Source organism: Hippopotamus amphibius, chromosome 1 (assembly GCF_030028045.1).
Source record: "Hippopotamus amphibius kiboko isolate mHipAmp2 chromosome 1, mHipAmp2.hap2, whole genome shotgun sequence".
NCBI classification, from domain to species: Eukaryota; Metazoa; Chordata; class Mammalia; order Artiodactyla; family Hippopotamidae; genus Hippopotamus; species Hippopotamus amphibius.
This window is the reverse complement of record NC_080186.1, coordinates 6454210-6480642: the sequence shown is the minus strand read 5'-3', so window position 1 is coordinate 6480642 and position 26433 is coordinate 6454210. Positions and strand designations below refer to the sequence as shown.

Here is a 26433-nt window from a genome sequence, read left to right as displayed (position 1 = left end):
GTGGTAAAGAATCTGCCTACCAATACAGGGGACACAGGTTTGAGCCCTGTTCTGGGAAGATTCCACATGCCACAGAGCAACTAAGCTCGTGCGCCACAACTATTGAGCCTGTGCTCTAGAGCCCGTGAGCCACAACTATTGAGCCCATGTGCTGCAACTATTGAAGCCTAGGGCCTAGGGCCGGTGCTCCACAAGAGAAGCCACTACAATGAGGAGCCTGTGCACCACAATGAAGAGTAGCCCCCGCTCCCAGCAACTAGAGAAAGCCCGTGTGCAGCAATGAAGACCCAACGCAGCCAATAAATAAATTAAATTTTTAAAAAATTTTTTTAAAAATTTACAAAAACAGATTTGGCCCATGGCCATACTTTGTTAACCCCTGGGCTAGACTGCTGAATGATGAGAGGCTGCAGGGAGATACCCTGCAAGACGGGAGGCTGGACTGGGTTGAACAGTGTCCCCCAAAACTTCATGTCTACCTGGAACCTGTGACTGTGACCTTCTTTGGAAATAGGGTCTTTGCGCATATAAGCAAATTAAGACGAGGTCATATTAGATTAAGGTGGGCTTTAAATCCATTGCGACTTGCTTATAAAAAGAGGGATGTGGTGCTAATCCTTGGTCCAGTCAGTTGTGTGGAGGTGGCCAAGGCCTGCCCAGTCCGCAAAATCCTTCCAAAGGCTCTGTGAGAGTGGAAGGCACTCCCCCTTTTGAGGGGTCACTTCATCAGCCGGGTACCTTGCTTGGCCTGTCTAATGCAAACCCTGACTCAGCCCTTCACTAGGGCAGCTGTCCCGCCCAGCTCTGCTGATCTGTGAATTTTCAGCTGCATGTCCTCACCACCCCTGCCCAGGGGCGAGCCTTCAGTCTGAGATCAGCCCCTTAAGAGACCCACACAGGCAGGTCTAGATCCCCCAGTCTACATTGCTCTTCTGGCCACAAGAATATCCTGACGGACTCTGACAAATGCTGTGCTAACATCCACTCTCTCTACACTTTCCTCACCACCAGGAAACAAACAAATAAAAAACCAGTTCAGGGAATTCCCATGTAGGGGATCCCAGGACCTCACTTCAAGAGAGTTGTCAAGGGTTGTAGAAAAATCAGAGAGTTTCTACCCTTCTGTTTAGGAAATGCCAGCAAATGCCACCACTAGTGTGGGGTTGGAGACATTTTGTAATTGGAACTGGAATCGTTATACAATGTGACTGCCGCTCTAACTCTGTGGGCTACTCTCTCCTTCCGGCTGCAAACTTGTTCTGGAGAGAACACAGTATCGAGCAGATATGAAGCCTTCCTGAGTCCTGCTTCTCAAATCTTGATGCTGCTACACTTAAATTCCGTGTATGGTTATAGTCACGGCGTAGATGTGCAAATTAAGGGAGGGCTCTTTGGACTAAGTTTAGTGTTGTGGCATCTCATCCAAATCCAAGGACGGGGACTTCCCTGTGCAGTGGTGGTGCAGTGGTTAAGAATCCGCCTGCCAATGTAGGGGACACAGGTTCGATCCCTGGTCCAGGAAGATCCCACATGCCACGGAGCAACTAAGCCCATGCACTAGAGCCAGTGAGCCATAACTATTGAGCCCACATGCCACAACTGAAGCCCACTCGCCTAGAGCCCGTGCTCCGCAACAACAGAAGGCAGCACAATGAGAAGCCCGACCACCTCAACAAAGAGTAGCCTCCACTCACAGCAACTAGTGAAAGCCTGCGCACAGCAATGAAGACTCAATACAGCCGCCACCCCCCCCCAAAAAAAAAACCCAAACAAAGGTCTTCACCTCGGAAGAACAGGATGCTGCGTGGTTGGGGGCGAGGGCTGGGGAGCCAGGCTGCCTGGGTTGGTGTCCTTCCCCACCTCTACCTCGCCTCCATTCGCCAGCTTTGGGCTTGGACAGCCCAGTTCACCTCTCTGTGTTTTTAAGAGCAGAGACAACCACATGAACAGGATTAAATGAGTTCCTCCAGGCCTCAGTAACATTATCAATCACTGATAGGAGGAGGGAGGATTTTCTCATCATCAGGCCATCCACGTAAAGCCTCTATGGAAACCCTACTCTCAGCGAATCATAAGGGGCCACTTCCCTCTGAAGGAAGAGCTTGGCTTCTCTTTTTCCACGTGGAGCTCACACACTGCACTGTCTGACTTTTACTGAAAGTAAGTTCATGGTCCCAGCACACTGTGAGGCCAAACAATACTGAAATGTCAGCGTTTGGAGCAGAGAAAGATTTATCACAGAGCCATGCGAGGAGAACCCGGAGCTCCCTGAAGGGTCTCAGCAAGGCATTTTTAAAGACAAGGTGAGGGAGGGGCATTGTTGGTTGTTAAAAACTTCTTGGTGTAGGAGTCCTTTGTTCTTGTAGCTGTCCATGTAGGTCAGGTCACAATGTTCCTGTAAATCCCCAACAAGACAAATGTTATTCTCTGTTCTGCAACCTTTACTCTATATGAATGGGAGGGAAATCCCCGGTGGTCCAGTGGCTAAGACTCTATGCTCCCAGTGCAGGGGGCCTGGGTATGATCCCTGCTCAGGGAACTAGATCTGCGACTAAGAGTTCACATGCCACACTTAAAAGATCCCACATGCTGCAACTAAGACCCAGTGCAGCCAAATAAGTAAATAAAAATAAAAAGAAAATATTTTTTAAAATGGGAAAGTGTTACACCCTGAAAGGTCAGAGCCTTGAGAATGGACTATTCTGTATATTTCAGGCCATAGGCAACTTTTCTTTTTTTTTCATTTTGGCCACACCACGTGTCTTGCAGAATCTTAGTTCCCGGACTAGGGATTGAACACGGGCCCTGGCAGTGAAAGCGCCAAGTGCCGAGTCCTAACCACTGGACTACCCGGGAATTCGCTACAGGCAACATTCTTAACGCAAAACAAAAGTAATAGAATACAAGAGTTAAAGTAAAAGACACAGATCTATATGGAGTCAGACTTGTTCTTCCCTATTACAGGACTTCTCTTGCCTTCACAGAGACTGGCATTCAGAGTGGGCCACCTGAGGGTCCCTTCCTCCAGCCTCTAGGCGGGCTGCCAGCCTGGCTGACAGGCAGGGCCCTCTGCGGAATGCAGATCGGGGGTTTCTTGGCCCCTGGGCTGCAGCTGCCCTGGGCCTCCCTTCAACAGATAACCTTAAGAACTGTGAGAAAAAGAGGATGGGGACAGGTAGATATGAACAGAGAAGTTGCTGGGGCAGGAGGCTGAATGCAGCTGCTATTTAGAGATACCAGTGCCTTGCAGGCCTCCATTCCAGCTGTAAGCAGTGATTCCCAAACTGATGATAAGAACCCCCTGAGGCTGTTACAGCTCAAAACTGCTTCCTGAGGGTGGTCTTTTCACACCCATTTCAAAGATAAAGGAGATGAGGCACAGAGGATCCAGCAGAGCTATTTGACACAAGATAGCAACTCTTCCTGAGATTTTCTCTCGCTGGTGCCAAGCCCTCCTCCATCCCCATTTGCTGCCCCCCTTCATTAGCTCCTCCAGGGAAGCTCCTTGTTTCCCTGAGACTCCTGAGGTCTTTTCTTTAATGCCTCTGCTCCTTACTCCCCTCATTTGGGCACCCCAGATCAATGCCCTCTTATCAATGACTTTGTTTAAAAACCCTACTGTGCTCTCCTTTCTGCCTCCCTAAACATCTGCCTTGCCAAACCCCTACTTCTAGAGTTGACTTTGTGAAGTCGAAGGCAGGGGAGGGGGGTCTGTTGACAGCAGGGAGCCCCTAAGAGGTGTCCTGGAAGTCATCATAAGGCTGGAATGCTGACTTTAACTTACAGAGAGGGTATGTGGGTTTCCTTAAGCAAAGGACTTGGAAAGGATGTTAAATTGAAAATCAGTAGGGACTTCCCTGGTGGTCCAGTGGTTAAGACTCTATACTTCCACTGCAGGGGGCACAGGCTCAATCCCTGGTCTGGGAACTGAGATCCCACATGCCTAGCAGCCAAAAAAAAAATCAAATTTCTAGAAAAAATTTGCAAAGGAAGAGCTGAATTTTATTTTATTGTTTTTCTATCCAAGTCAGAACTCATACACTGCTGGTGGAAGTGCATAAAGATACAAATACTTCAGAAGACAAAGCTGAAGATGTTTATACCCATGACCCAGGAATTCCATGTCTTGGTGTGTGTCCCAGGTATCTGCCCTAGAGGAACTCTTGCACCTGTACTCAGGAGACATTTGCAACAAAATTCATAGCAGCAGTGTTGGTATTAACAAGAAAAAAAAAGAACCGGGAAACTCAAATGTACATTGACAGGAAAACACGTGATAGTCACACAATGGAATACTATTCAGCACTGAAACAAACCATCCATGGCTCACAAATGTCAAATTGAGCAAAAAACAAACAAACAAAAACAAACAAACAAAATAAAAAGGGAGGGAAAATAAACACAAAATACAGGATAGTGGTTACCTCTGGGGCCAGGGAAGAATACACAGGGGAATTGGATAGCACTGCCAGTATCCCATTTTTTAAGCTGGTAAATTGGGTACACTTCTGTTCATTACTTTTTACATCAGATACATTTTATGCAGTTTTTGGTATACGTGAAATACTTAGTGGTGCAGAATGGGAAAAAATGCACAACCTAAAAGATGAGGATTATGTTTTATTCAGTGGACTGAGGGCTTAAGCCCAGGATACAGCCTCTTAGATACTCTGAGGGACTATTCCAAAGATGTATGGGAGGAGCCATGATATATAGACATTTTTGCACAAGAACAAACAAAAAAACACCCAAGTAGTTGAACATCAAAAGATTACTGCTAATTAAAGAAAAACCAAACATCTCTGATGAATTTAGTACTTTTCTATGTATGGGAGGATACAAGAGTCTGGGCTGGATGAAATTATTCTTTTGAGATGCACCTTAACTATCTAGGCCAGTATCCTATTCTTCTCCATCCTGAATCCCCTCAGAGTGCTGGAAGGGGCTGCTGTGGCTGATGACTTGATGGCTGTAACATCCTTTGTTTACTGATAAGGCAAGGCACATTTTTTGTCCTCTTGGTAAATAAACACAAAAACTTCCTAGTCTGTTAAGATGAAGGGCATCCACCTAGATCCCCTGAGGGCCTTCCTCACGCATTTGATCTCCCTAGGGCTGCTTCTCCAACCCTGAAGTTTCCTATTTGGCTAAAGACCTGCCTTCGGAAAGAGGTAGGTCACTTTTTCCACCAACCAGCAGTTTTCAAGCAAGGGTGCACAGACCACAGATAGAATCAGTAACTCAGTTGGGTCATAGGCTGCTGTAGATTCATCTTCTTTCAATCCTGGCATTCCCCCCTGCAAATATCATGCAGGCACTTCCTGCTGCCGTGTGGTCTTCAAATAATAGCCTTGGACACACATTTCCCCTCCCTGCCCACCAGCAAGGCAAGCGCCTTTGCTATGTCACCGCACTAAAACTGCTCAACAAGCACAGCATCAGCAATAAATAATAACTAAATGCCTGTAACAAGGTAAATGTCCCTGCCCTGGACTGAAGGCGCGCATGAGTCCCATGGCCTGCTAGCAAAGCCTCAGGAGCCATGGAGACAGGCAGGGCATTTGGCAGGCTGTGGATTTTGGAAAGGATCTGAGGGCATCTCTACTAATCATTAACATTTGAGCTACAATTTGAGGTCGAAGTGCTGGCTCAGAATGCTGTGTTGTCACCTCCAAGAATCTTGCAACAGCAGCGGTCTGAGATCATGTTCTACATTTGATTTCCTGCTAGGAATCACTGGTTGTGGCCAGAGAACCGTTATAAGAGCCATGTCTTTCTATCTTCATCTCTCTAACCATTTAACGTAAAATGAAAGAGATTGTTTTGGAGCCCTTTCAGGGCCACACCTTAGAATTGCACTGAAAATAAGAGCTCTAAGTGTCTGATTTCTGTTGAATTCTTCAGGTTTAGGAGATGGTGGCTGTTGCTTTAGCTGCTGAGTCATGGAGCTGGGATCTTGGTCTTAAGCAGTCTGAAACATCAGGGTATTGCTTGGGGAAATCACAAACTGCTTGCAAAATTCACATAATTTTTTACGAAACATTTTACAATTTCCTTGTTGCTTTTTCGCTGAATTTAACCCCAAAGTTCTTTCTTCTTAGTCAATGGAAAACAAATACTGTGGACTCACTAGGCCTTCAGCTTTACCCAAGGCTAGGAATTAAGAAAGAAAAGCAGTTTTTGCAGCTGACCAGAAGAAATAATAATTAAACTCGAATATACACTCGAATCTCTCCATGCAAGGCCATGTGTTAAATACGGAGATGTATGACATCGTTTTAGCTTTCAGACCTACAGACCAAGAGCGGCGCTGAGAAAATACAAAAATAACTCTATTAGAAAACAAAGCCCTCCCTTGAGTGTGTGTTGGGGGCGGGGGTGGGGAGGTAAGATGTTCTGCAGAACTGACTTGAAATGGTTATCAGTTCTTTTCTCATCAGAAGGGGAAAATAAGGGCACCTGTCAGACTACTGTAGAATAGTATCTGTTTTGAACTTTGAAAAATTCCCCAGGTCTGTGTGAAATTCCATTCCCAAATAAGCACAGTGTGTGGTTCCCGCGTCTGGGAAAGGCAGGGACAGAGGCCTCCTTTCAAGATGCAGCATTACCAGGAGCCGCAGAATGAAAGAACCCTGGGCGCGCACGTGGAGGACGGCCTGGCACACAGGAAGCGCTCAAAAATCATGAGCTGTCATTAAGGCAAAAATGACCGTCCCTTGGGCTACCTCGGCCTGATAGCTCCCGTGTGACCCACGCACAAGGACAAAGGGACCGGGTCACCTTGGCGGGCGGGCACACGTGGTCGGGCTCGCGGCTCCGCGGCCCGCCAACGTCTCCGGGCCGCCGGGGTCTCCGGCACCGCGCAGCGGGGCGAGGGGCGTTGCGGCCGGGTACGCGGGCCGCGAAGGTCGCCACCAAGGTCGTGGGCCGGACGTGCGGCGCCGGAGCGACGCTGCGCGCGTGCGGGACTCGGAGTACGTGCCGGAGCCCCGAGCTCTCATGCCGGCCGCGCCGCCGCGCCCCTCCCCCCGGGGCCTGGCGCCACAGACTCCGCTCACCCCCGGGGGGGGGGGGTCCCAGAGCGGGGGGGGGAGCGCAGGGGGACGGGGACTTGCCCGCACCCCAAGAAGCCGCGGGGGCTTGAGGGCGCCCTAGCCCGGCCCTGCCCCCACCTCCACCTCCCCCTCCCCCCCGGCACGTAGCCCCCTCTTCCAGTCCCCTTGTGGCCGCGGTCCCGCCCCTGCCTCGAAGGCGAGGGCCCGAGTGACGGCGCGCCGGGCCAATGGCGAGGCGGCGCGGAGGGGGCGGGCCTGAGGGGCGGGAAGTGGGCGGGGTCCACCCGGGCTGGGCAGGAAGTCCAGGCCGGTCGCGTGGAGACAAGCTCTCGCGAATCGGCACGCGCGGACTTTGTCGCTGAACGCTCGCGCTCGGTGTCCGCAGCACCCTCTGCTTCTCCTCTCTCGGGCGGCGACCTCCGGCGGCCGGGTGAGGACTGGAGGAAGGGGGTTCGGCGGGGACGGGGGAGGCGCAGGGCGGGGCGCGGCGCCAGGATCCTCCCGAGGGGAAGGCGCGGCTCGGCCTGTGGTGATGAGTTACGGGGCCGCGCGGCTGTCCCGGGAGGTCGGCGTAGAACACGCGGTCACCGGGGCCGCAGGCGCTGAGGGTGGACGGTGTGGGGAGCGCTCCCAGGCCTAACTCGCGTGCTCATGAGAGCCGGGCCTTTCCAGACACGGAGAAAGGGGGCCGGGAAAGGAGGGATGCCCGGGAAGCTGCCACTCCCGCCCCTGCCTCCCGCTGGTGGCCCTCGGCCTGGCGCCTTGGTGTCCAGGCGGTCGCTGCTCCGGGAGGAGCCGGCACTGACCTGCCTCCGGAAGGCGCTTGTCCTGGAGGGGACTGCGGCGAAGCCGTGGGATCATCGGGGAGCCCTCCAGGCGACCTCGCCCAAGTCGGGCACGAGCCGCTCCCGGCTCCCCGGGCTGGCCACCAACGGTCGGCCACGGAGCTGACATAAAGAGGATGTAATTTAAGAAAACTTCCTGTTCGCTGCTCCCTCTGCAATGTGGTTTTCCCCCTGGGCGGCGTGGGGCAGCCGGTTGACCTGCTTCCGGGGCACACCTAGGCCCCGGCCGCCCCGTCCGCTCCTGCTGCCCCTTGTCCGGGGTTCAGTCCAGGCAGATAAGAAGCTGTGGAGGCTCCCAGTCAGACCCGCTTTCCACCCTGTCTGTGCCCCCTGCATTTTAATGACTTCGGAGAAAAGTTTCTCTATCCATTTTAAAGATAAGTTGAATTTAATCTTCACATCGTGAAATAAGTTGATTACCTTGTCTTATATCACTAAAATGAAATCAAAAGTGAAATCTTACCAAAAGGTAGTGTAAGTGAGGTATGATGAGGTAATGTAATGAAGATGTGTTTAAAAGTGCATCTGAAATCTATAAATTAAATCAGTGGTGGCCTGGGGATGGGGGGGGAACAGTGACTGGAGTGGCCTGAGGGGACTTTTGGGGGCAATACATGTTACTGAGGTATATGATTTGCCAAAACTCAAGTTAACTGAAATTTTAAAACTAAAAAATTTTAAGCAAATTTGTTTTTTTGTAAGATAGGAAATAAAAACTAGATACCTTTTTATTGGCTAATGAATAAATCTCCATTGTTACAAAGACAAAACGAAGCCACAGAAGTGACTACAGTATCTAATTTTGAAACTTAAAAAGATGCCATTTGCTGCTTCAGAACATTCTGGAGAAGATGCTGGAGAGGAGCCCAGCTAGATAATGGCTTCTGAACACTGATTCAATTCCTCTCCTCCACTTCAGGCCTACAATTTGTTTAATTCGGTTCTTCCTTGGAGAGACCCTGGGGTGGGGGGGAAGCAAGAAAGGGGGTTTCTTTGAGTTCTTGATATTTGCTCTTTGTAGCTGTAAACCACCCACCCACCCGTCCCCAACCCCCCCTTTTTTTAAAGGTGTTCTCAAAGGAAACCTCTTTCCTTGGCATATCCTGATACTCAAAGATAGAATCTTTCCTCTAGTTACAGATCATAACATTTCATAACTGAGTTTTTTAAATGGGGTGAAATACCATTGAAAGAAACACTAATTAGATAACGTTATTGGTGTGCCCTGTCTTGCTAAAAACCCAATTACTCTGAGGTTGGAAAGGCTCAGAAATTGGCAAAGCTCACAGCACACAGACCAAGGAGCTCACTCCTGGCCTCCAAACTCAGAATTTCTAACTGATTTTCCAGCATTGACCAATTGAACATCCTATTCTACCTCAAGTTTGACTTGATGAACTATGTTCCCAGCTTTTAATCCACTGTTCCACCACAAACGAGATTTTGCTTCCTGGTCTCCACTGCGGCCCCCCCTCGCCTTTTTTTTTTTTTTAATCCTAGATGGATTTGCTTGTGACCTTCATATCCCCTTGGTCCCATGCCTACCCTCATTGGTAACTAATGACAGCCAGTTTCAGCCTGCCTCCTCTTCAGCCGCTCTGCACGCCACCAACAGGTTCATCTTTCCCACCAGCACACATATTGTCAGGCTTTCTTTGCTTGTAGGATAAGACCTGAACTACTAGGACCTTGCAGAGTTGCTCCCCACCTGCTTTTTAAGACCAATTCCCACTCCTTTCCAGCAGGCATTTTCTCCCATTCCAGTCAGCCTCCTTACATCCAGTTTTTAGTTTATGCAGCCTCTTTCTAGTCTAGGAATCCTCAGAAGTGCCCCCTTGAATAATGAGTCGAGGCTGCACTGTGGTTTATGGAAAATATGGATGTGTTTCTCCACAGAAGTTCACCATGTCTATCCTCAAGGTCCACGCCAGAGAGATCTTCGACTCTCGTGGCAATCCCACTGTGGAGGTTGATCTCTACACTGCAAAAGGTACGTGCCACCTTGTTTCTGTGCTTCCTTTGCCCCACGCTCCATTTTTTAAAACTTTAAATGACAGAGTCTTAAGGAAGAAAAAGTCTGTTGTCGTAAAAGCCTTTCTTTCTGGTCTGCACGTGCTGGTAGGCTGTGATTCCTGACTAGGGTGGAGGGGAGAGTGGTTGGGAGGGTTGTAAGGCAAGAGGTCCTTGTCTTGGTGCTTCTTGGTGTGTAAAGCAGAACACAGGTTGGCTTCTAGGTCAGTGAGGTGGGGAAGTAAGGTGATACCTTGTCCCTAAAAGGGCGCAGCCATCACTAGTTTGCTTCACAGCTTGCTGTGACCAAGTAAGTAGATACGGTGTGATAGGATGGATCTTTCTTCCTTGAAAAGGAAGGAGATTAGTGGAGTACTAGGGTATATATAGCACTCTTAGATCTGTTTCCAGAAATCACTCTTAGAGGACCAGGGACAGTTTTTACTTTGAGGTGTTGGGACATTCCAGAGGCTCATATTTTTACCTGGCTGTAATTCCCCTAGGAAGGATTTGCCCACATGAGAAAAGAATAGAATGAACACCCTTAAAAGCTCCCCCCTTTTTTACTTTAAGAAAATCTGTTGCTTCCCATGGCCTATGTTACCTCTAGCAGTGTCTCAGCTATTTTCTAAACGGACATAATGGGTGAAGTTGGAAAAGGAGCTTCAGGCAGAATCACCCGGTGGTGCTGAGCACAGACCTGCCAGTCAGAGCTGAGTCATGGTCTGAATCACAGGCCTGGCTGTAGAACCTCCAGCCCCTCCCTTCCTGTCCTCCCTTCCCCCCTTGCCCAGAAAATGAAGGCCCCTTGAGTCTAGATGCATGGGGCAGAAGTCTGCCTGTGGTTACCATTGGGGGTGCCCTCAGAACATGATTCCTTCTGGGCATGTGTCTTGTGGCAAATACCGTGGGTTCTCAGAAGATGGCGAGAATTTCCTTTCAGTTTATGTAATTGGCTCGCTTAGTCAGAGAGTGGAACTTTCCACTTGGAAATTAACGGACTTTGAACAAGGAAAAGAGACCCAGGACACTAGCAGATTGTTGGGAGGAGGCATATTCTTTGAAACTTTTTAAATGACTAAAATTGATACCTTTTGACAGTTAAATGAGTGGAACTTTCTCTTATGTGTCTTAATCATTTTCAGAAAGAAAAAAAAAGGAAATTGTGAATTTGTTAAGAACCTTTCATCACTTCTTTCTTTCTTAGAATTTCTTTTTTAGACCAGTTTTAGGTGCACAGCAAAATTGAGTGGAAGGTACAGAGCATTCCCATCTGCCCCTGCCCCTACTATCAACACCCCCACCAGAGCAGTACCTGTGTTACAGTCCAACCTGCATTGACACGTTATCACCCAAAGTCCATAGTTGACCTTAGGGTCACTCTCGCTTTCATCACTTCTTCACCTAGTCCAGCGCGTGATGGATACAGAGAAAGCCAGGGCCTGTGTCGAGAAGAACGTGTGTCCTACTGTTCACAGGCACTGGTGACACAGGCCTGCAACCAAGTATGACTGAGATGCTTGGTTGGTTTTTTCCCTCTTAGTTCATTTGCCTTCCCATCCCCCGCACCCGCCAGTTCTGGGCATACCTCACATGGGGAAATCCCTTGCAGTTTCAAGGTGCTTCAAGAGGCTGCCCACACTTCCTGCTCCTCTCACTCTCTGTCCCATGTAACTGGGTCTCTGCAGTACCTTTCTTGATGCTGTCTGTCCTTCTCCAAGGACATTGGCCGTTTTTCTGCTCCTCAGTCTAGGCTTGGCCAGGTGACTGGTGGGTGTGTCTGCAGGACTGTGCAGCACATGTTTGATTGGCTTCTAGTGTCAGTAACTCTGTGCCTTTATTGTGTTTATTCCTTTTCTCTTCCAGTCTGTCCTGTTTTCGGGTTTCCTGTTACACAAAGAACCCCCAAATGGCACTTCCTGCTGCCAGAGCTGTGGCAGATGAGCTGTAGAGATTCCTCTCGAGCCAACGCTTTCAAGACTTGAAAGCTAGCAACCCGATCTCGGTTGTCTGAGGGAAGCTTGGCAGCAGTGCTCTAGAGCTGGACTGTCTAAAATAGCTCAGTGTTTTCGTGGGTTACTAGCTGCTAGAAAATCTTAAATCCGTGAGTGGCTTGCATTGTACTTCTGTTGGGCTGCGCCCTTGGGGGTGGTCCACGGACCGGCTGCAGGGCACCAGCTGGGAGCTTTCAGAGGTGTGGACTCAGCCCTCACACTTGCTTTGGAATCTGCATTTTTTAACCCACAGGTGACGTGTGCACCTTAAAATTTGAGAAGCTCTGCTCTGGACCTTTTTCTTTAAACTAGAGAAATTCATCAGCTTAGCTATAGGGGCTGCAGTGCAGAATCATAAAAACATGAAAGGAAGGAGGAACGGCCCATCTGAGCCTCCCCGTTGGTGGGAGGAAGTAACTGTTTCCTAAGGGCAGCTGCCCTCTGTGAGCGGGGAGGGACTTGGGCCAGGGCTGGAGCTATTTCTTAATCGTTACTTTTTTTCGCCCTCCCTCTCTCACCATCCAGGTCTCTTCAGAGCTGCTGTGCCCAGCGGTGCCTCAACTGGTATCTACGAGGCCCTGGAGCTCCGGGACAATGATAAGACGCGCTACATGGGCAAAGGTAAGAGCAGGCCCAGGCCGCTGCCGCCACGCCTCCAGCCCCGCTCCTGGCGGCTGTGGCCTCCCTCCTGCTCCCCACGGCTTGCCTTTGAGGGCAGGTGACCTCTGATTTGGCCCCAGGGTGTGGACGGTGAACGTGTTTGCCGCACGTGGGAGAGCTGATTGAGTCCAGCACCCCTGACCCTGTAGCTCAGGGCAGGCGTTTTAATGCTTAATTCTTCTGCGGTTTGTCTCCAATCTGTGAAGAGCTGGCTGGGCCAGGGAACGTGGGAGAAGGAGCAGACACATTAACTGGTACTAACGAGAAGCCTCCCATCCTCCAGAAGGGCCCTGAGGGCCTTCTGGGCCATCGGGCCTCTCCCAGGGTCTTGTCTTGGAGGAGGAAAGCTCCCGAAGGCCTAGCTGGTGGCTCATCATTGACGGGTCTGTCGCTGGGCTTGAGCCTCTGGCAGAGCTAGCCTCCGGTGGGCTGTGTGCAGATGGGCTGGTTACTGGCTTTGCCATGTTCACCTTTCTGTAACTAGAACCACGTGGCCAAGTTAAGAGAAGCAGACAGGGCTGCACTGTGCATTCTCAGCAGGGGCAGTGCCACCCCGGGGGATGGGATTTGGTTCTGGAGGGGAAGCAAAAACACATCACACTATTTCATGGTTTGTGGCCCTCCGAAGGGCCATACTGTGTAGACAGGTGGAGGGCATGTGTGAGCTGCTAACTCTCCAAGGGAGGGCGGTTAGGAAAATAGTCCAAAAACACTGCAGGGCGGGGGCGATAACAAGGTATGGTTGGGGACGCTGGGGCTCCCTGTAGGGAGGCAGCTTCTGCAGAGAGCTGTCCCGAGGGGCCTTGCTGCGGCCTGGGCAGCACTGGCCTCCAGCAAGAGGACAGCGCCCGGGTTGTAATGAGGACGAGTGCGTGGTCCCTGCGGCGTTCTCCGGTCTTCCTGTTTCCTCTCTTTCTCTCACTCAGCGTCCTGCACAGCCTGTTCTCTTCTTCTGAGTCTGTCTTTTTCCCTTCTCTGTCCATCTCTGCTGGTCAGGTGTCTCCAGACCCGTTAAGTATATTAACGAGTTCCTGGCACCAGCCCTGTGCACACAGGTAATACACTGGGTGCCCTTTGGCCTCTGCAGCTGGCCTGTCCAGTGCATGGTCTTGCCAACTAACCTCCCTTCAGACATTCCCGACGGTTGCTCTGTGTGTGGCTCTAACCCTTGGGGGTCCTAGGTAAGAGCACTCAGACTGGGCCAGAAAGCCCTCCGATTCCGGGGGGAGAGGGCGATGGGGATTTGAAGGAGGTCCCATTGAAGGTCTTTGGTGGGCTCTGAACATCTGGGTTAACATGGTGAGTGGTTCTCTCCAGCAGTGCTGCTCAAGCCTGTCTCTCGTTAATGTTGGTAATGTGATTTGATTATTCCTTCTAGGTGTCTCAAAGGCTGTTGAGCACATCAATAAAACTATTGCGCCTGCCCTGGTTAGCAAGGTAGGACCTGCCTCCTGATAACTAATGTATATTAATGCTATCAGAGCGCCTCCCGGGCCAGGCCAGGGGGCTTTCCTGTTCATGGAAGAGCTTATTCTGAGAGCTAAAGAAGCCGGTCGGATTCCCTGTCGTGCATGCGAATAACTTGGCCTTTGCTCCCCGCCCTCTGCCTGCGTGTCCACATCTAACAGAGCATGGGACTGGATCCGAGGGACGGGAGGCTCCTAGAGCCTTGATGTTTCCCCGCAATGATCTTGACCTTTGGGGAGCTGAGAGATCCAGATTTTAAGAGCGGCTCTCAGGGTGTTGAATGCAGTATCCATGGCGATTGATTCATTTTTCATGAACTGCAGAATTATTTACTATGTTTTAAACAGCAAAACTCTTGTTAAATAAAATCCTACTTGGAGCCTCAATGTGTCAAATAAAAGTAGAGCTGCTGTAGGTGAAGTGGGGCTGGGGACCCCACAGCCCAACCTGCTCAGCGATTTTGTCTCATTTATCCTCCCTCCGGCCCCTCCCTCCGCAACTCCTGTGTGGCCCTTTCTCAGGTCCAAACCCAGCCTGGGCCTCATGCGTCCTCCTTGGTGTGGTCCCTCTCCTGACTCCGCCCTGTACGCCGGTGGCAAGCGGCTCCTCTGCTGTTTCCTGCCTGCTGTGGCCTGGCCTGTGTGGGCCTCTGTAACTGGTCCCCGGGCAGAGTTTCTCATGACTGCTCTGCCACACGCCCTCTGTCCCAGACCCCTGGGCCCCCTCCACACACCCCTGTTCTTTGTGCCTCGGTGCCCTCACCCGGCGTGACTGACAGTGAGCAGGGCTCTCCCGGGCATGTTTCTTTCCTTGGGGTCATCCTGCAGTCTGCCTCTTGGTGAGCACTGCCCTCGAGCCATCTGCCATGGTGGCTTCTCACTTTACCCCAAGATGCCTTGTCACAGAAGCAGAAGATGCCAAATTGTTAACATGGCATGATGGACTTATAGATTCTGGTTTTCTTTCATATTTTAGCTTTTATATAAAAAAATTATAGAAAATATATACTGTTATCATTCAGTTATGAAGTTTTTAAAGTAATGCCGACTTTTATTACATTACTTTGAGCCACTTTTTAAGACACCAGTTTTATACTTTATACTCTCACCAAAAATAGTCATTTTCAACTGTCATCAGACATTTTGCTGAACGATTGTGGACTACCTACAGAGCTCACCTCCCATCAGGTGATGGACTTGCTGTCGTTGAGGACAGCCGAGTGACAGCAGAAACTGACTTTGATGAGCGCAGCTCTTCAAATAAAGAACAATGAATTCTGTTATTTACTGCCCCAGAAGTCACGCTACTTTGGAGTAATTCCTTCTTTAGCATGAACCAGACGATTCTGCCTGATGTGTAACTTGACGTCAGGCTCCCTCGACGGACTCCCCTTCATGACACGAGGACCATGTCTTACATATTGTGTTGTTGGGTCCCTCGTGCTTGGAGAAATGCCTGATGCTCTCAAAGCAAGTAAAGGTGGTGTTGTGTCTCCCCACTTTCTCCTGATGTTCCCCCATTTTTGCCTGCCAAACACGTGGATAGCACAGAACTGATCTGGGCTGGGCTGCACGGTTCCAAGGGTCACGGCTCCGTGACAGGAGGGCATGGGGCACGCGGGTTGAGGCGCCACTCCCTCCCAAGCAGCTTGTCCTCCCTCTCCCTGTAGAAACTGAACGTCGTGGAGCAGGAGAAGATCGACAAGCTGATGATAGAGATGGACGGCACGGAAAACAAATGTGAGTAGCCCGAGGCTGGGGGGTCTTTGCCGGGAAGATGGCGGCGTCTCCTGAAGACCCTTTAAGTCCTCTGGGGAGAGGTCGTGTTGTCCCTAATAATGAATTACGTGACCATCTGCGGTCCTCGCCTCACTCTAATAAGTCACATTTTTAAATGTCAGGAGCATAGCCAGCTAACAGCAGCAGGTGTGTAGGGTTACTCGGAAGAGGCTTGTGCTTTATATAATCAAGCAATTTGCAGAATTTTCCAGAGACCCATAGACCAAAGAAAGGGCTCTCTCTTTGGGGAGAAAGCAGACGAGTGTACTTGGAAGGAAAGCTGTTGCATGTCTGGAGGGACTATGCAAAGGAGGTAGAAAGGGAAAGGTTCAGACTATGACTGAGGGTGCACACAGTGGTCCAGGCAGGAAGCCCAGTGGGAGGAAGGCTGGTGAGTAAGAAATCCCTTAATTTAACCTGTTCTGTTGTAGCCAAGTTTGGTGCGAACGCCATCCTGGGCGTGTCCCTGGCTGTCTGCAAGGCTGGCGCTGTGGAGAAGGGGGTGCCCCTGTACCGCCACATTGCCGACCTGGCTGGCAATGCTGAGGTCATCCTGCCAGTTCCGGTGAGTGGCTTGTTCGAGCTTCCCACGTGTGGCGTGGGGAGTGTTTGCTTTGTCATGGGGACCCGAGACCTCCCACCTCTTGACCTCATCCACGTGCGAGTCTCCAGCACGTGGGTACAACTTCACCACCGCCGGCTAAGAGTGACCTTGAGCAGGTGACTCGGCTGCCTTGCACCCGTCTCCTTAATTGTCGATGGGAGATGAAGATGGTACCTTCCTTGCTGGGTTGTGTGCACTTGTGGTAGTAACCTCAGTGCGGAGACCTGGTGGCTTTGGAGCCGTGCAGCCAGGTGGCGTGGGGCTGCGGTGGGCGGGACTCTCCAGGCCGGAGGCTGTACTTCTCTCTCCCCGCAGGCTTTCAACGTCATCAACGGGGGCTCTCATGCTGGCAACAAGCTGGCCATGCAGGAGTTCATGATCCTCCCCGTCGGTGCCGAAAACTTCCGGGAGGCCATGCGCATCGGAGCAGAGGTTTATCACAACCTGAAGAACGTGATCAAGGAGAAATACGGGAAAGACGCCACCAACGTGGGAGATGAAGGCGGGTTTGCTCCCAACATCCTGGAGAACAAAGAAGGTAGAGGCTCCAGAGGAACCCCCTGGATTTCTGAGGGCTGCCCCCACCATCTTCAGGCCTTCCACGCCCACCCTTGGGGACAGTGCTCTTTCCACCTTTCGTTCATCAAGTAGCAAAACGCAAAACCCTGCAGATGTGGGAGCTAGTGCTTTATTTTTTTTTAAAAAGTAATGAGAAATTTTCTTATTAATTTGACTTCTGAATGGCCTGATGAGTTGCTTAAACCGGGCTGGTGGTGGGGCAGGGAGGTGGTCGTCCTCTTGCCACTCTTGCTCCTCCTGTGATGGCAGGAGGCTCTGCAGCCCGCTCGGTGTTCGCGGGTGCCAGCCATGACGAGGGCTGCAGCCGGTCGCGTTTTCGGGTCGTGCAGCTGCAGTGATGCCACACGTTTTGTTCTGTTTTGAATCCTTAGGCACAGGATTAAATGTAAGGGTTGAGTAGAGAGAATACGTAAGTCTTAGAGAAAGAATTCATGGCTGAATATTTTGTTTGAGAAGAAAAAGTAGGGTTCCAAGCATATTTCATTGCCTTCAAGGATGGCTAGTGAAAGAAATGTCCATCCTGCTCTTTGGGTCAGTCACACGGAATTGCTGATGTTCGGCTACTTTAACCTGTGAAAAACGGCCCTTTCACTCAGTTTGAATCTTGGGATCTTTGTTGTGGAACAGGGGCCAGTGTCTTTGTTGGTTTCCCTGCCAAGTGAGGCTGAGCCTGGGCCTGGATGGGGGAGGGGGGTCCGCTGTCCACTGGGCTCCCTCTTAGATCACAGCCTTGGCTCTGTTTGAAGCCACTTTTGCGAGACAGCTGATCTCAGCTGGTCACTGTAACTGTATCTTGGCTGGCACAGCTGTTCTTTGGTGCTAAATTTGGGAGCACTTGTCAGTGAAAAAGCCTCTTAGAGGCAGTTTCCAACTTGGCCATGCACTAGGGGCCCTGAGCAAAGGTTTCTTGCTCCTGAGCAGAAAAAAGTTAACTGGAATCTTGGAAGCTGGTGGTTGGGGCCAGAGCACCTCTTCCTCTTCTGTTAACAGTTCCCACTTGGCAGAGTTAAGGGGGAATTTTACCTCTACCTGCCTGGCTCCCGGACTCTCACCGCCCTCTCTTTCCAGCCCTGGAGCTGCTGAAGAGCGCCATCGGGAAGGCTGGCTACACCGATAAGGTTGTCATCGGCATGGACGTGGCTGCCTCTGAGTTCTTCAGGTCGGGCAAGTATGACCTGGACTTCAAGTCGCCTGATGACCCCAGCAGGTACATTACACCCGACGAGCTGGGCAACCTGTACAAGTCCTTCATCCGGGACTACCCAGGTGAGCGCTCCCGGGGCGGCTGCAGGTGTGCGAGTGGGTGGGGGCTTTACCGAGGTGCTTGGTGCAGCAGAGCGGGCGGCTTCGGCCATCAGTGCAGTGTGATCGCCTCCTGAGCAAACATGGTCCTGGCTCTGCTGACAGTGGGAAAGGAGCCTTGAGAACCAGGACCGCCGGGTACTCCTAGGCTCTTGCGTCACCTGAGGCACTCAGGAGGGGGGACACAGAGGCACAGGGTGGGTTAGAACCTGCCCAGGGGCACTCAGCAAACAGTGGAGCCAGGTGTTCAGACCAGGCATTGTCTCCAAGTCCCTGCGTTTAACGCTGAGTAACTTGGTGGAAGCGGAGCCAGGACGCAGACCCCGGTCTTAAGCCCTCTGGGGCCACAGCTCTGTTCTTACTCTCCGTGGCGCTAAACTCACACTACCCTGGGCAGTGTTTCCCAGGATTGCAGGTGACTGCAGTCCCTGTGACAGGGACTTGCGTTGGCGGCGGGCAGAGCCTGTCCCGTAGGTGGGAAGGGAGAGGCCAGGTGAGTCGGGCGGGAGGGAAGGAAGGAGGGAGGGCTCTGTGGGCGTTGCGGGTCAGCAGCCTGGGGGGCCCTGCTGATGAAACACGCTCTCCTCTCCTCTCAGTGGTGTCTATCGAGGACCCCTTCGACCAGGATGACTGGGAAGCTTGGCAGAAGTTCACTGCCAGCGCAGGAATACAGGTGGTGGGGGATGACCTCACCGTGACCAACCCCAAGCGGATTTCCAAGGCCGTGGGCGAGAAGTCGTGCAACTGCCTTCTGCTCAAAGTGAACCAGATCGGCTCCGTGACCGAGTCCCTGCAGGCGTAAGTGCCCCGCTGAGGGAGGGGCCTGAATCTGGTGTGGGGGGCCCTCCTGACTGGAATGCCTGGTGGAGTTGAAAGTAAGCGATGGCCCCAGGGGGACCAGGGCCTTGGGCAGTTGTGGCCTAATCCTGACCACTTGGTGGCCCTGCACTCATGATTTAATTTCACATGGAGAACAAGTCAGGAGACACATCTCTCTCCCTCTTTTCAAACGTGACAGAGGGTGGAGAAGGTCCTTGGGCTGTTCAGAGGAGGGCAGCTGAGAGCTCGGGGCCGCCCCTGGCCCCCTTTGGGGGGTGATAAGTCGTGGGCTTAGGAGGCCGAAAGGGGCCATGGGGGGCCATGCCATCTGATCGTCCCTGGCTTCTAGGTGCAAGCTGGCCCAGTCCAATGGGTGGGGCGTCATGGTGTCGCATCGTTCCGGGGAGACTGAAGACACCTTCATCGCCGACCTGGTGGTGGGGCTGTGCACTGGGCAGGTAAAGCACTCCCTGGAACGAAGGGTGGTCCTTGCTTCTCTCTCTGACCTCAACATCCTGAACACAGACTGGGGTGGGGGAGTGGGGGAAGAATGGGGTCCTAGATGCCCCTTCTACCCCTCCTTCCTAGGGTCAGAGGTCCTCCTTAAGAAACTTGTCTCTCTGCCGTGGCACCCTCCCCTTGCCCAAAACACCCACGAAGATTCAGGGTCCCCTGTAAGCGGCTGTGGCTTTTCTTTTCTCCTTCCAGATCAAGACTGGGGCGCCATGCCGATCTGAGCGCTTGGCCAAGTATAACCAGATCCTCAGGTAAAGGGGCTGCCTGCGCTGTGTGGGCTTGGTGTCCAGGAGGAGCCCCTGGCCCAAGTGGTGGTGTTGGGACGGGTTGAGCGCTGGGCAGCGTTGCCCGAGGAGGAGAGGGGAGGAGAGGGGAACCGGGGGCTGCTCCACGCGATGCTGCCATCTTCTGGTGGGAGAGCGAACTGGCTCCCCTTTGGACAATTGAATCATAGAATTGGGGGAGCTACAAGGAAGCCAGATTCTCTCATTTTACACCCTTGTTTTGTGAACAAAGATACCAGAGCTCTGAGAGAGGAAGAAAAATTGCCAGCAGGGAAACAGCAGGGTTTCCACTGTTCAGCACCACCTGATGTTCTGGTCCCTCCCCTTTTTGTCTCGGTGTGTCCTTGGGAAGTGCCTATAAACACAGGGAGACCTGCCCATTATTTTATTCCAGTCTTGATGGGAAAAGGAACATCCATTTCACAAGTCCTTCCATGTTATCCCATCTTTAAAACTTTATCCTGGCAAATTTCAAGCATATAAAATCAGTGAACAGTAGAATGTACTCCCTTCCCCAATCACCTGGATACACCACCTGTCCATATTCCTCCGTGCTTTCTCTCTTTGCACCCTTTTTGCTTGAAGAATTTTAAAGCAAATTCCAGGCATCTTACGGTTTCACTTGTATATATTTCTCCGATAAAGACTTGTTTTGTTGTTTAACATAACCACTCTACCATGGCGGTGCCTGTGATTACTGGTGATTCCATAATGGCAACTGTAGCCTGTTCATCTGGCCAGTCTCCTCTGTTGTCTCAAAGGCGTTTTTTTGGACATCAGGGTCTCCAAAGAGTTCCCTCCTTTATTTCCCCAAGCCATTTGTTGCAGAAACTGGGTTATCCTTTCATTAAAAAAACATTTTTTTTAAATATTCTAAGAAATAGCAGTCCTACCATTTCTTCTCCTTTATCCTTCGGAAACATTAGGGGAGGGGAAGGAAGGGAAAGGGGCGGCTGGTGGACAACTTGCTGGGTGAATTGGGGGGACGAGGAGAACCGAATGCCCTTCTATTCCTGGCATCTCCAAGAAGCTCAGCCTCAGGGGTTTGTTGGACAGACTGAGCAAGGGTCGGGTCCCCAACTTCCTGGCAGGAAGTGTATCCACTTCTCTGGGTGGGAAAACTTACTGCATTGAGGTGTGACTTCTCTCTTTCCTCCCTGTCTGCTTGCTAAGAATTGAAGAGGAACTGGGCAGTAAGGCCAAGTTTGCCGGCAGGAGCTTCAGAAACCCCCTTGCCAAGTAAGCTGTGGATGGGCGAGCCCTCAGCCCTGCGGTCACTCATCGGCTTATTAGACCTGCGCCTGATGTCCCCCGGGCGGCTTGGGGCCCCTGCTGATGCTCACAGGGGCCTCTGGTAGTTCACTGCCTTCTCCCCTTCCGTGACGTCCGTCCTCGCTGCTTCCTTAGACCTGCTGCAGAAGGCACGCTTGACATCTGCAGCCCTGCTGGAAACCTGAGCTCTGTAATCATGTAATTGGCCCAAATCATTGTTTTTCTCACCTTGCTTCCAGCAAGTGTCTGGAGGCTTGTGTATCCACGTTGTAGCCCCTGAGGTATCCACAGGCAAGATCCCCAGTGGTTTTGGGTGCAAAATAAAAAGGCCTCAGTGACCCATAGGGATGCTCTGTGTGTGTATTAAGTGGTCTGTGAGTCTGTCTGTCCTTGCGTCTTGAGTATTCATAGAGCACCTCTGCAAGAGCTAGAGGCTCTGTGTTGTGACAAAAAGGGACGAGGAGTTTGTGCAGGACGTCTTGAAAGCTCTTGGGAAGGGCAGGTTAGGGAAGAGGTGAGAGATGGGGCAGCCCGTGCCCTTCAGTAGAAGTTGGGGCCGCACCAGGAGGCAGGCCCTGACTTCAGGTCAGACATGTCATTTGGGAGAAAATACAGGTGCAGAGCTCTCGCAGATTTCCTCAAGGGTGCCAGCATCTAGGTCACATGACCAGCCCAGCCCGAACCAGAGGGAGGCTGGGCACCCTGGGGGCAGGTCTCCATTCTCAGGGGAAACAGATTAAAGAATGGTTAAAAGGTAGCTCTGGGGAGGTAGGAGGGCATCCAGAGGGTCTTAGAGACCCCTTTTCTGGCACATCAGAATTTAGCCCCTTCTGCATCTGCGCCAACCCGAGTTCCAGTGCCCAGAAGTGCCACGCAGCGGATGCCCGCTGAGCTCAGTGCCTGGGGTGTAAGCATTAGCACTGCAGAAAGCACTGTTCTGGAGAAATGACAGCACCAGTGAAACCCTGTGGTTGCCCTCTGCCCCTGGGGGAGGTCTGGCGTTCTATTAGCATTTTATTTTTCTTAAATTTGATCCCTTAAAGTCCCTTGAATTGTGTTTCAGTACCCAGTGAGGCCCCCTTGTGGACATTGTTGCTCATTGCTCATCTCCATCAGGTTTAACCCAAGAAGCACAACCAGTAGAAGATACACATATTAAGAGATTTGTCAGAAGGAATTGGCTCCTGTGATCGTGGGTTTAGCTTGGCTAAGCTAATCCACAATCCATAGGGAAGCCAGTCGGAAGGGAGGGCGACCAGGACAGAACACCACGGGCACAGGTGAAATTTCTCTCTTGGGTAAGCCCCATTTTTAAGACCTTTCACCTGATTCACGCCAAGGTCATTCCTTGTTCCAAGTCAATGTAGGGGGCCCGGGTTCGATCCCTGGTCAGGGAACTAGATCCCACATGCTGCGGAGCAACTAAGAGTTTGCATGCACAACTAAGACCAGGCACAACCAAATAAATATTAAAAACAAAACAAAACCACTAACCCATTCCAGCTTTGCATGACTGGTTTCCATCTAAAAAATTTACTCTGCAGGGAAGTGAGCTGAACTTGGTCTGAGTCTACTAGAATGTTTGTTTATCCAAACTTAAAAGCAGCAAATTAGCATTAGTGTCTCTAAATCTGGTTTCATGTCAAGATTTCCAAACACTTTATTATAAATGACTGGCAGTTAAACGCATTTATCACTCTTGGGTTGAAGGGGACGTGTACATTGGAGCCATTTCAGATCTGCTCCACCTGGAGAGAAGGCTGCTGGGGCCTCCCTGGCCCTGGGGATGCTGAGCCCCTGGGGAGGATGGCTGACAGCTTCTGACCTAGCAGAAAAGAAGCACATTCCTGATGTGGACGGGCAGGAGAAGCCAGGAAGAATTGCAGACCATCGACCTCTTCCTGGGGGCCCTGTCTGAAGCAGGACAGGCAACATGAATTCCGAGTTTCCAGAAAGCCACTCAGGCTTTTTTTTTTTTTTTTTAATTTATTTGTTGGCTGCGTTGGGTCTTCATTGCTGCAAGAGGGCTTTCTCTAGTTGCAGCGAGCGGGGGCTACTCTTCATTGCGATGCGTGGGGTTCTCATTGCGGTGGCTTCTCTTGTTGCGGAGTACGGGCTGTAGGCACGTGGGCTTCAGTAGTTGCAGCACACGGGCTCAGTAGTTGTGGCACACAGGCTTAGTTGCTCCATGGCATGTGGGATCTTCCCAGACGAGGGATTGAACCCATGTCCCCTGCATTGGCAGGCCGATTCTTAACCACTGCGCCACCAGGGAGGTCCATCAGTGTTGGGCTTTAAGGTGGCCCATTAAACATTTCTCTGCATCATATTTGCAGAAGCTTGTAGTGAAAATGTTTGAAGTAAACGCCTCTGGTAGCACTTGTTAGTAGTCTCTGGACTTGCGTTATGTTTTCTTTTTTAATTTTAACCTCATAATACAAACACTTTCCCACAAAACATTTATTTGTCATTTGTGGTTGTCTTCCAGTTTCCAGGTTCCTGCAACATTAGAACAAAAATCAGTTGAAAAATTGAAACCAGTGTAGTTCGCAAACTTGGCCATACATTAAAATCACCCCGGAAGCTTTGAAAGCCCCCTTTGCCCAGACCAAGTAAATCAGAACCTCAGAGTAGAAACTAAAGTCTCAGTATTAAGTTTCCCAGCTGACTCCAGTGTGCAGCTCTGAGTTTGAGAAGCACTGGAGTACCGGAGGTGGGTTGCAGGGTTGGTGATGACCAGGCAGGCCTAGAACGCCAGGCTTCCCCTGGCCCACCCTGGTGATCTTATTTTTAATGAACGCAGCTAAGGCTGGAAGATGGCAGCTGAATGCAGTCGACTCAGGCTGCGTGATTTGCAGAGAAGGAGTCCAGACAGGAGAATTCCATGTAGGGTCAGCTCTCCTCCCAGCAGTGGAGATGCTCCTTCCCCATAGCAGCCCGAGCACGGGCAGTGCAGTGACTGAGAGCACAGCTGAAGCTGGACCCCCACCTAGGTTTGGATTCTGGCCCTCCCACTGAGCAATTGAGCAAATCTGTAAAATGGGGCTAATACTCCAGCAGTACTACCTCATGGCTTATTACAGAGTAAGTACTATAAATGGTCACTTCAACTTAGGCTCCCACCCAGAATAGAATGAATGAAACCATCAGGTGCTGATACGCTTACCTAGGAAGAGGTACAGGGCACAGGGAAAGGCGAGGAATGTCTTTTTTTTTTTTTTTTTTTTTGGAAGGTCTTTAGAGCATGTGAAGCATCTGTGGCCATGACTGAACAAGAAAAGGACAGAGCCTGGAGTGGACAGTTCAGAGCAACCCTGGAGAAGTGCAGGGGCCCCCAGAAGCAGCCTCAGGGAGGTGTAATTTACATGCAGTTCCAGGCACCTGTTTTCAGTGCACAGTTTGATATATTTTCACAAATAAGCCTGGAGAACCAGCACCACTGTCATGACAGACCATTTCCAACACCCCCCAAGAGCTCTTTGAACCCCTTCCCAGTTAATCCCCACCCTGACCCCCCAAATGCAGGCAACCTACAGGGTTGTTTTTTTTTTTTTCAATTCTAATTAGTTGTCAAAATCTAAAAAACCAAATTTCTTTTAAAAATTCCAATGTCTGGGTTCTAATGGATTGGAAAATTGACAACACTGGGCAACAGTTGGCCATATTTGTCTTTTTCTTTTTTTCTTTTGGCTTTATTTTTTAGCTCTATTTTTTTTCCTTTTTTGGGGGCCAGGGGGTTGGGGGGCGCTGCTGCACAGTTTATGCGGTCTTATTCCCTGACCAGGGAATGAACTGGGCCCTCGGTAGTGAAAAACCCAGAGTCCTAACCACTGGACCACCAGGGAAGTCCCACCATCATCTTCTGAAGGCAGCCCCCACCTCCTGCTTCCCTTAGTTTCATGCCCGCCCAGCCCTCCACAGCTTTTGAATCTGACTCCCCTAGTCCACAGTATCTCCTGCAGGCTGACATCTTCCCAATTCGTTCCTTTTTGTAAGAATCCTCTATCCCCAAGGGTTCCGGGGAGTTCAGGTCCTCCAGGGCTCCTCTGCCACTGACAACATATCTCCTGGTGCCTTCAGGTAGCAACGATCCCCAGAGGCATCTCGATCGTCAGCTCATCTAGACCCTTAAAAAGGACCAGCAAGGCAACACCTTCCTCCAATTCTGCTCACCACCTCCAAGCCTCCCCCACTTCTTCCTGCCCATCTTGCTGCAGTGTGAGGGCTTGGTAATCAGGGCTGCCATCCACAGGGACCAGGAATGATAGCAGACTCATTTGCATATGTGACCTAAGACAGTAATTAAACCCAGGCGCCCCAGGGGTGAGGAGTAAGCACATTAATTCAGGAGCAATTAAAACCCTCCAGCATCACTGTCACACAGCTGCCACCTCTGAGACTGGTTCTAACTGATGACACTCACCTTCGGGCCCCCTCCTTTGGCCACCAGACTGCCAGCATGACTACACATTTTTGAGGAGGCACAATCGGGCTTAAGCAGGGGCAGCTTCCCCAGCCTCTAGGTCCTTCTGGAGCACCCCTGATGCTATTAGGGACAAGTTACTGTGAAAGATAATGCCTTAGTCTTTTTTTTTTATTTTTATTGTGGCAAAATAGACATAGCAAATTTTACCATTTTGACCATTGCCAAGTGTACAATTCACTGGCGTTAGGTACATCCATAGCTTGCATAACCATCACCACTATCCATCTCCAGAAGTTTTTCATTATCCCAAACAAATTCTATACCCATTAAACAATACCTCCCCATGCTTCCCCCAGTCCCCAACTCCTGGTAATTTTTATTCTATTTTCTTTCTCTGTGAATTTGCTGATTCTAGATATTTTACAAAAGGGGGTTCACACAATAGTCATCTGGCTTATTTCACTTGGTGTAATGTTTTCAAGGTTTATACATGTTGGAGCCTGTGTCAATACTTCATTTCTTTTTCTTTCTTTTTTTTTTAAATATTTATTTATTTATTTGGTTGTGCCAGGTCTTAGTCGCGGCATGTGAACTCTTAGTTGTAGCATGTGGGATCTAGTTCCCTGACCAGGGATGGAACCCAGGCCCCCTGCATTGGGATTGTGGAGTCTTAAACACAGTGCCACCAGGGAAGTCCCTTCATTACTTTTTATGGCTGAATAGTATTCCATTTCATAGATATACCACATACATCCATTCATGTGTTGATAGACAGTTGGGTGGTATCTACCCTTTGGCTGCTGTGAGTAAGCTTCTATGAAC

General features: G+C 50.7%; 1 protein-coding gene across 1 annotated transcript; it reads left to right on the top strand.

Annotated features, from left to right (window-relative positions):
• Positions 1-7346: 7346 nt before the first annotated feature.
• ENO1 (enolase 1) lies at positions 7347-21529 on the top strand. Its single transcript, XM_057695481.1, has 12 exons — positions 7347-7485; positions 9797-9890; positions 12430-12525; positions 13943-14001; positions 15701-15770; positions 16241-16374; positions 16729-16951; positions 18061-18258; positions 18891-19092; positions 19463-19571; positions 19822-19880; positions 21087-21529. Exons 2-12 carry the CDS (start codon positions 9806-9808, stop codon positions 21154-21156), a joined length of 1305 nt encoding a protein of 434 aa, XP_057551464.1. The 5' UTR covers positions 7347-7485; positions 9797-9805; the 3' UTR covers positions 21157-21529.
• The last annotated feature ends 4904 nt before the right edge of the window (positions 21530-26433 follow it).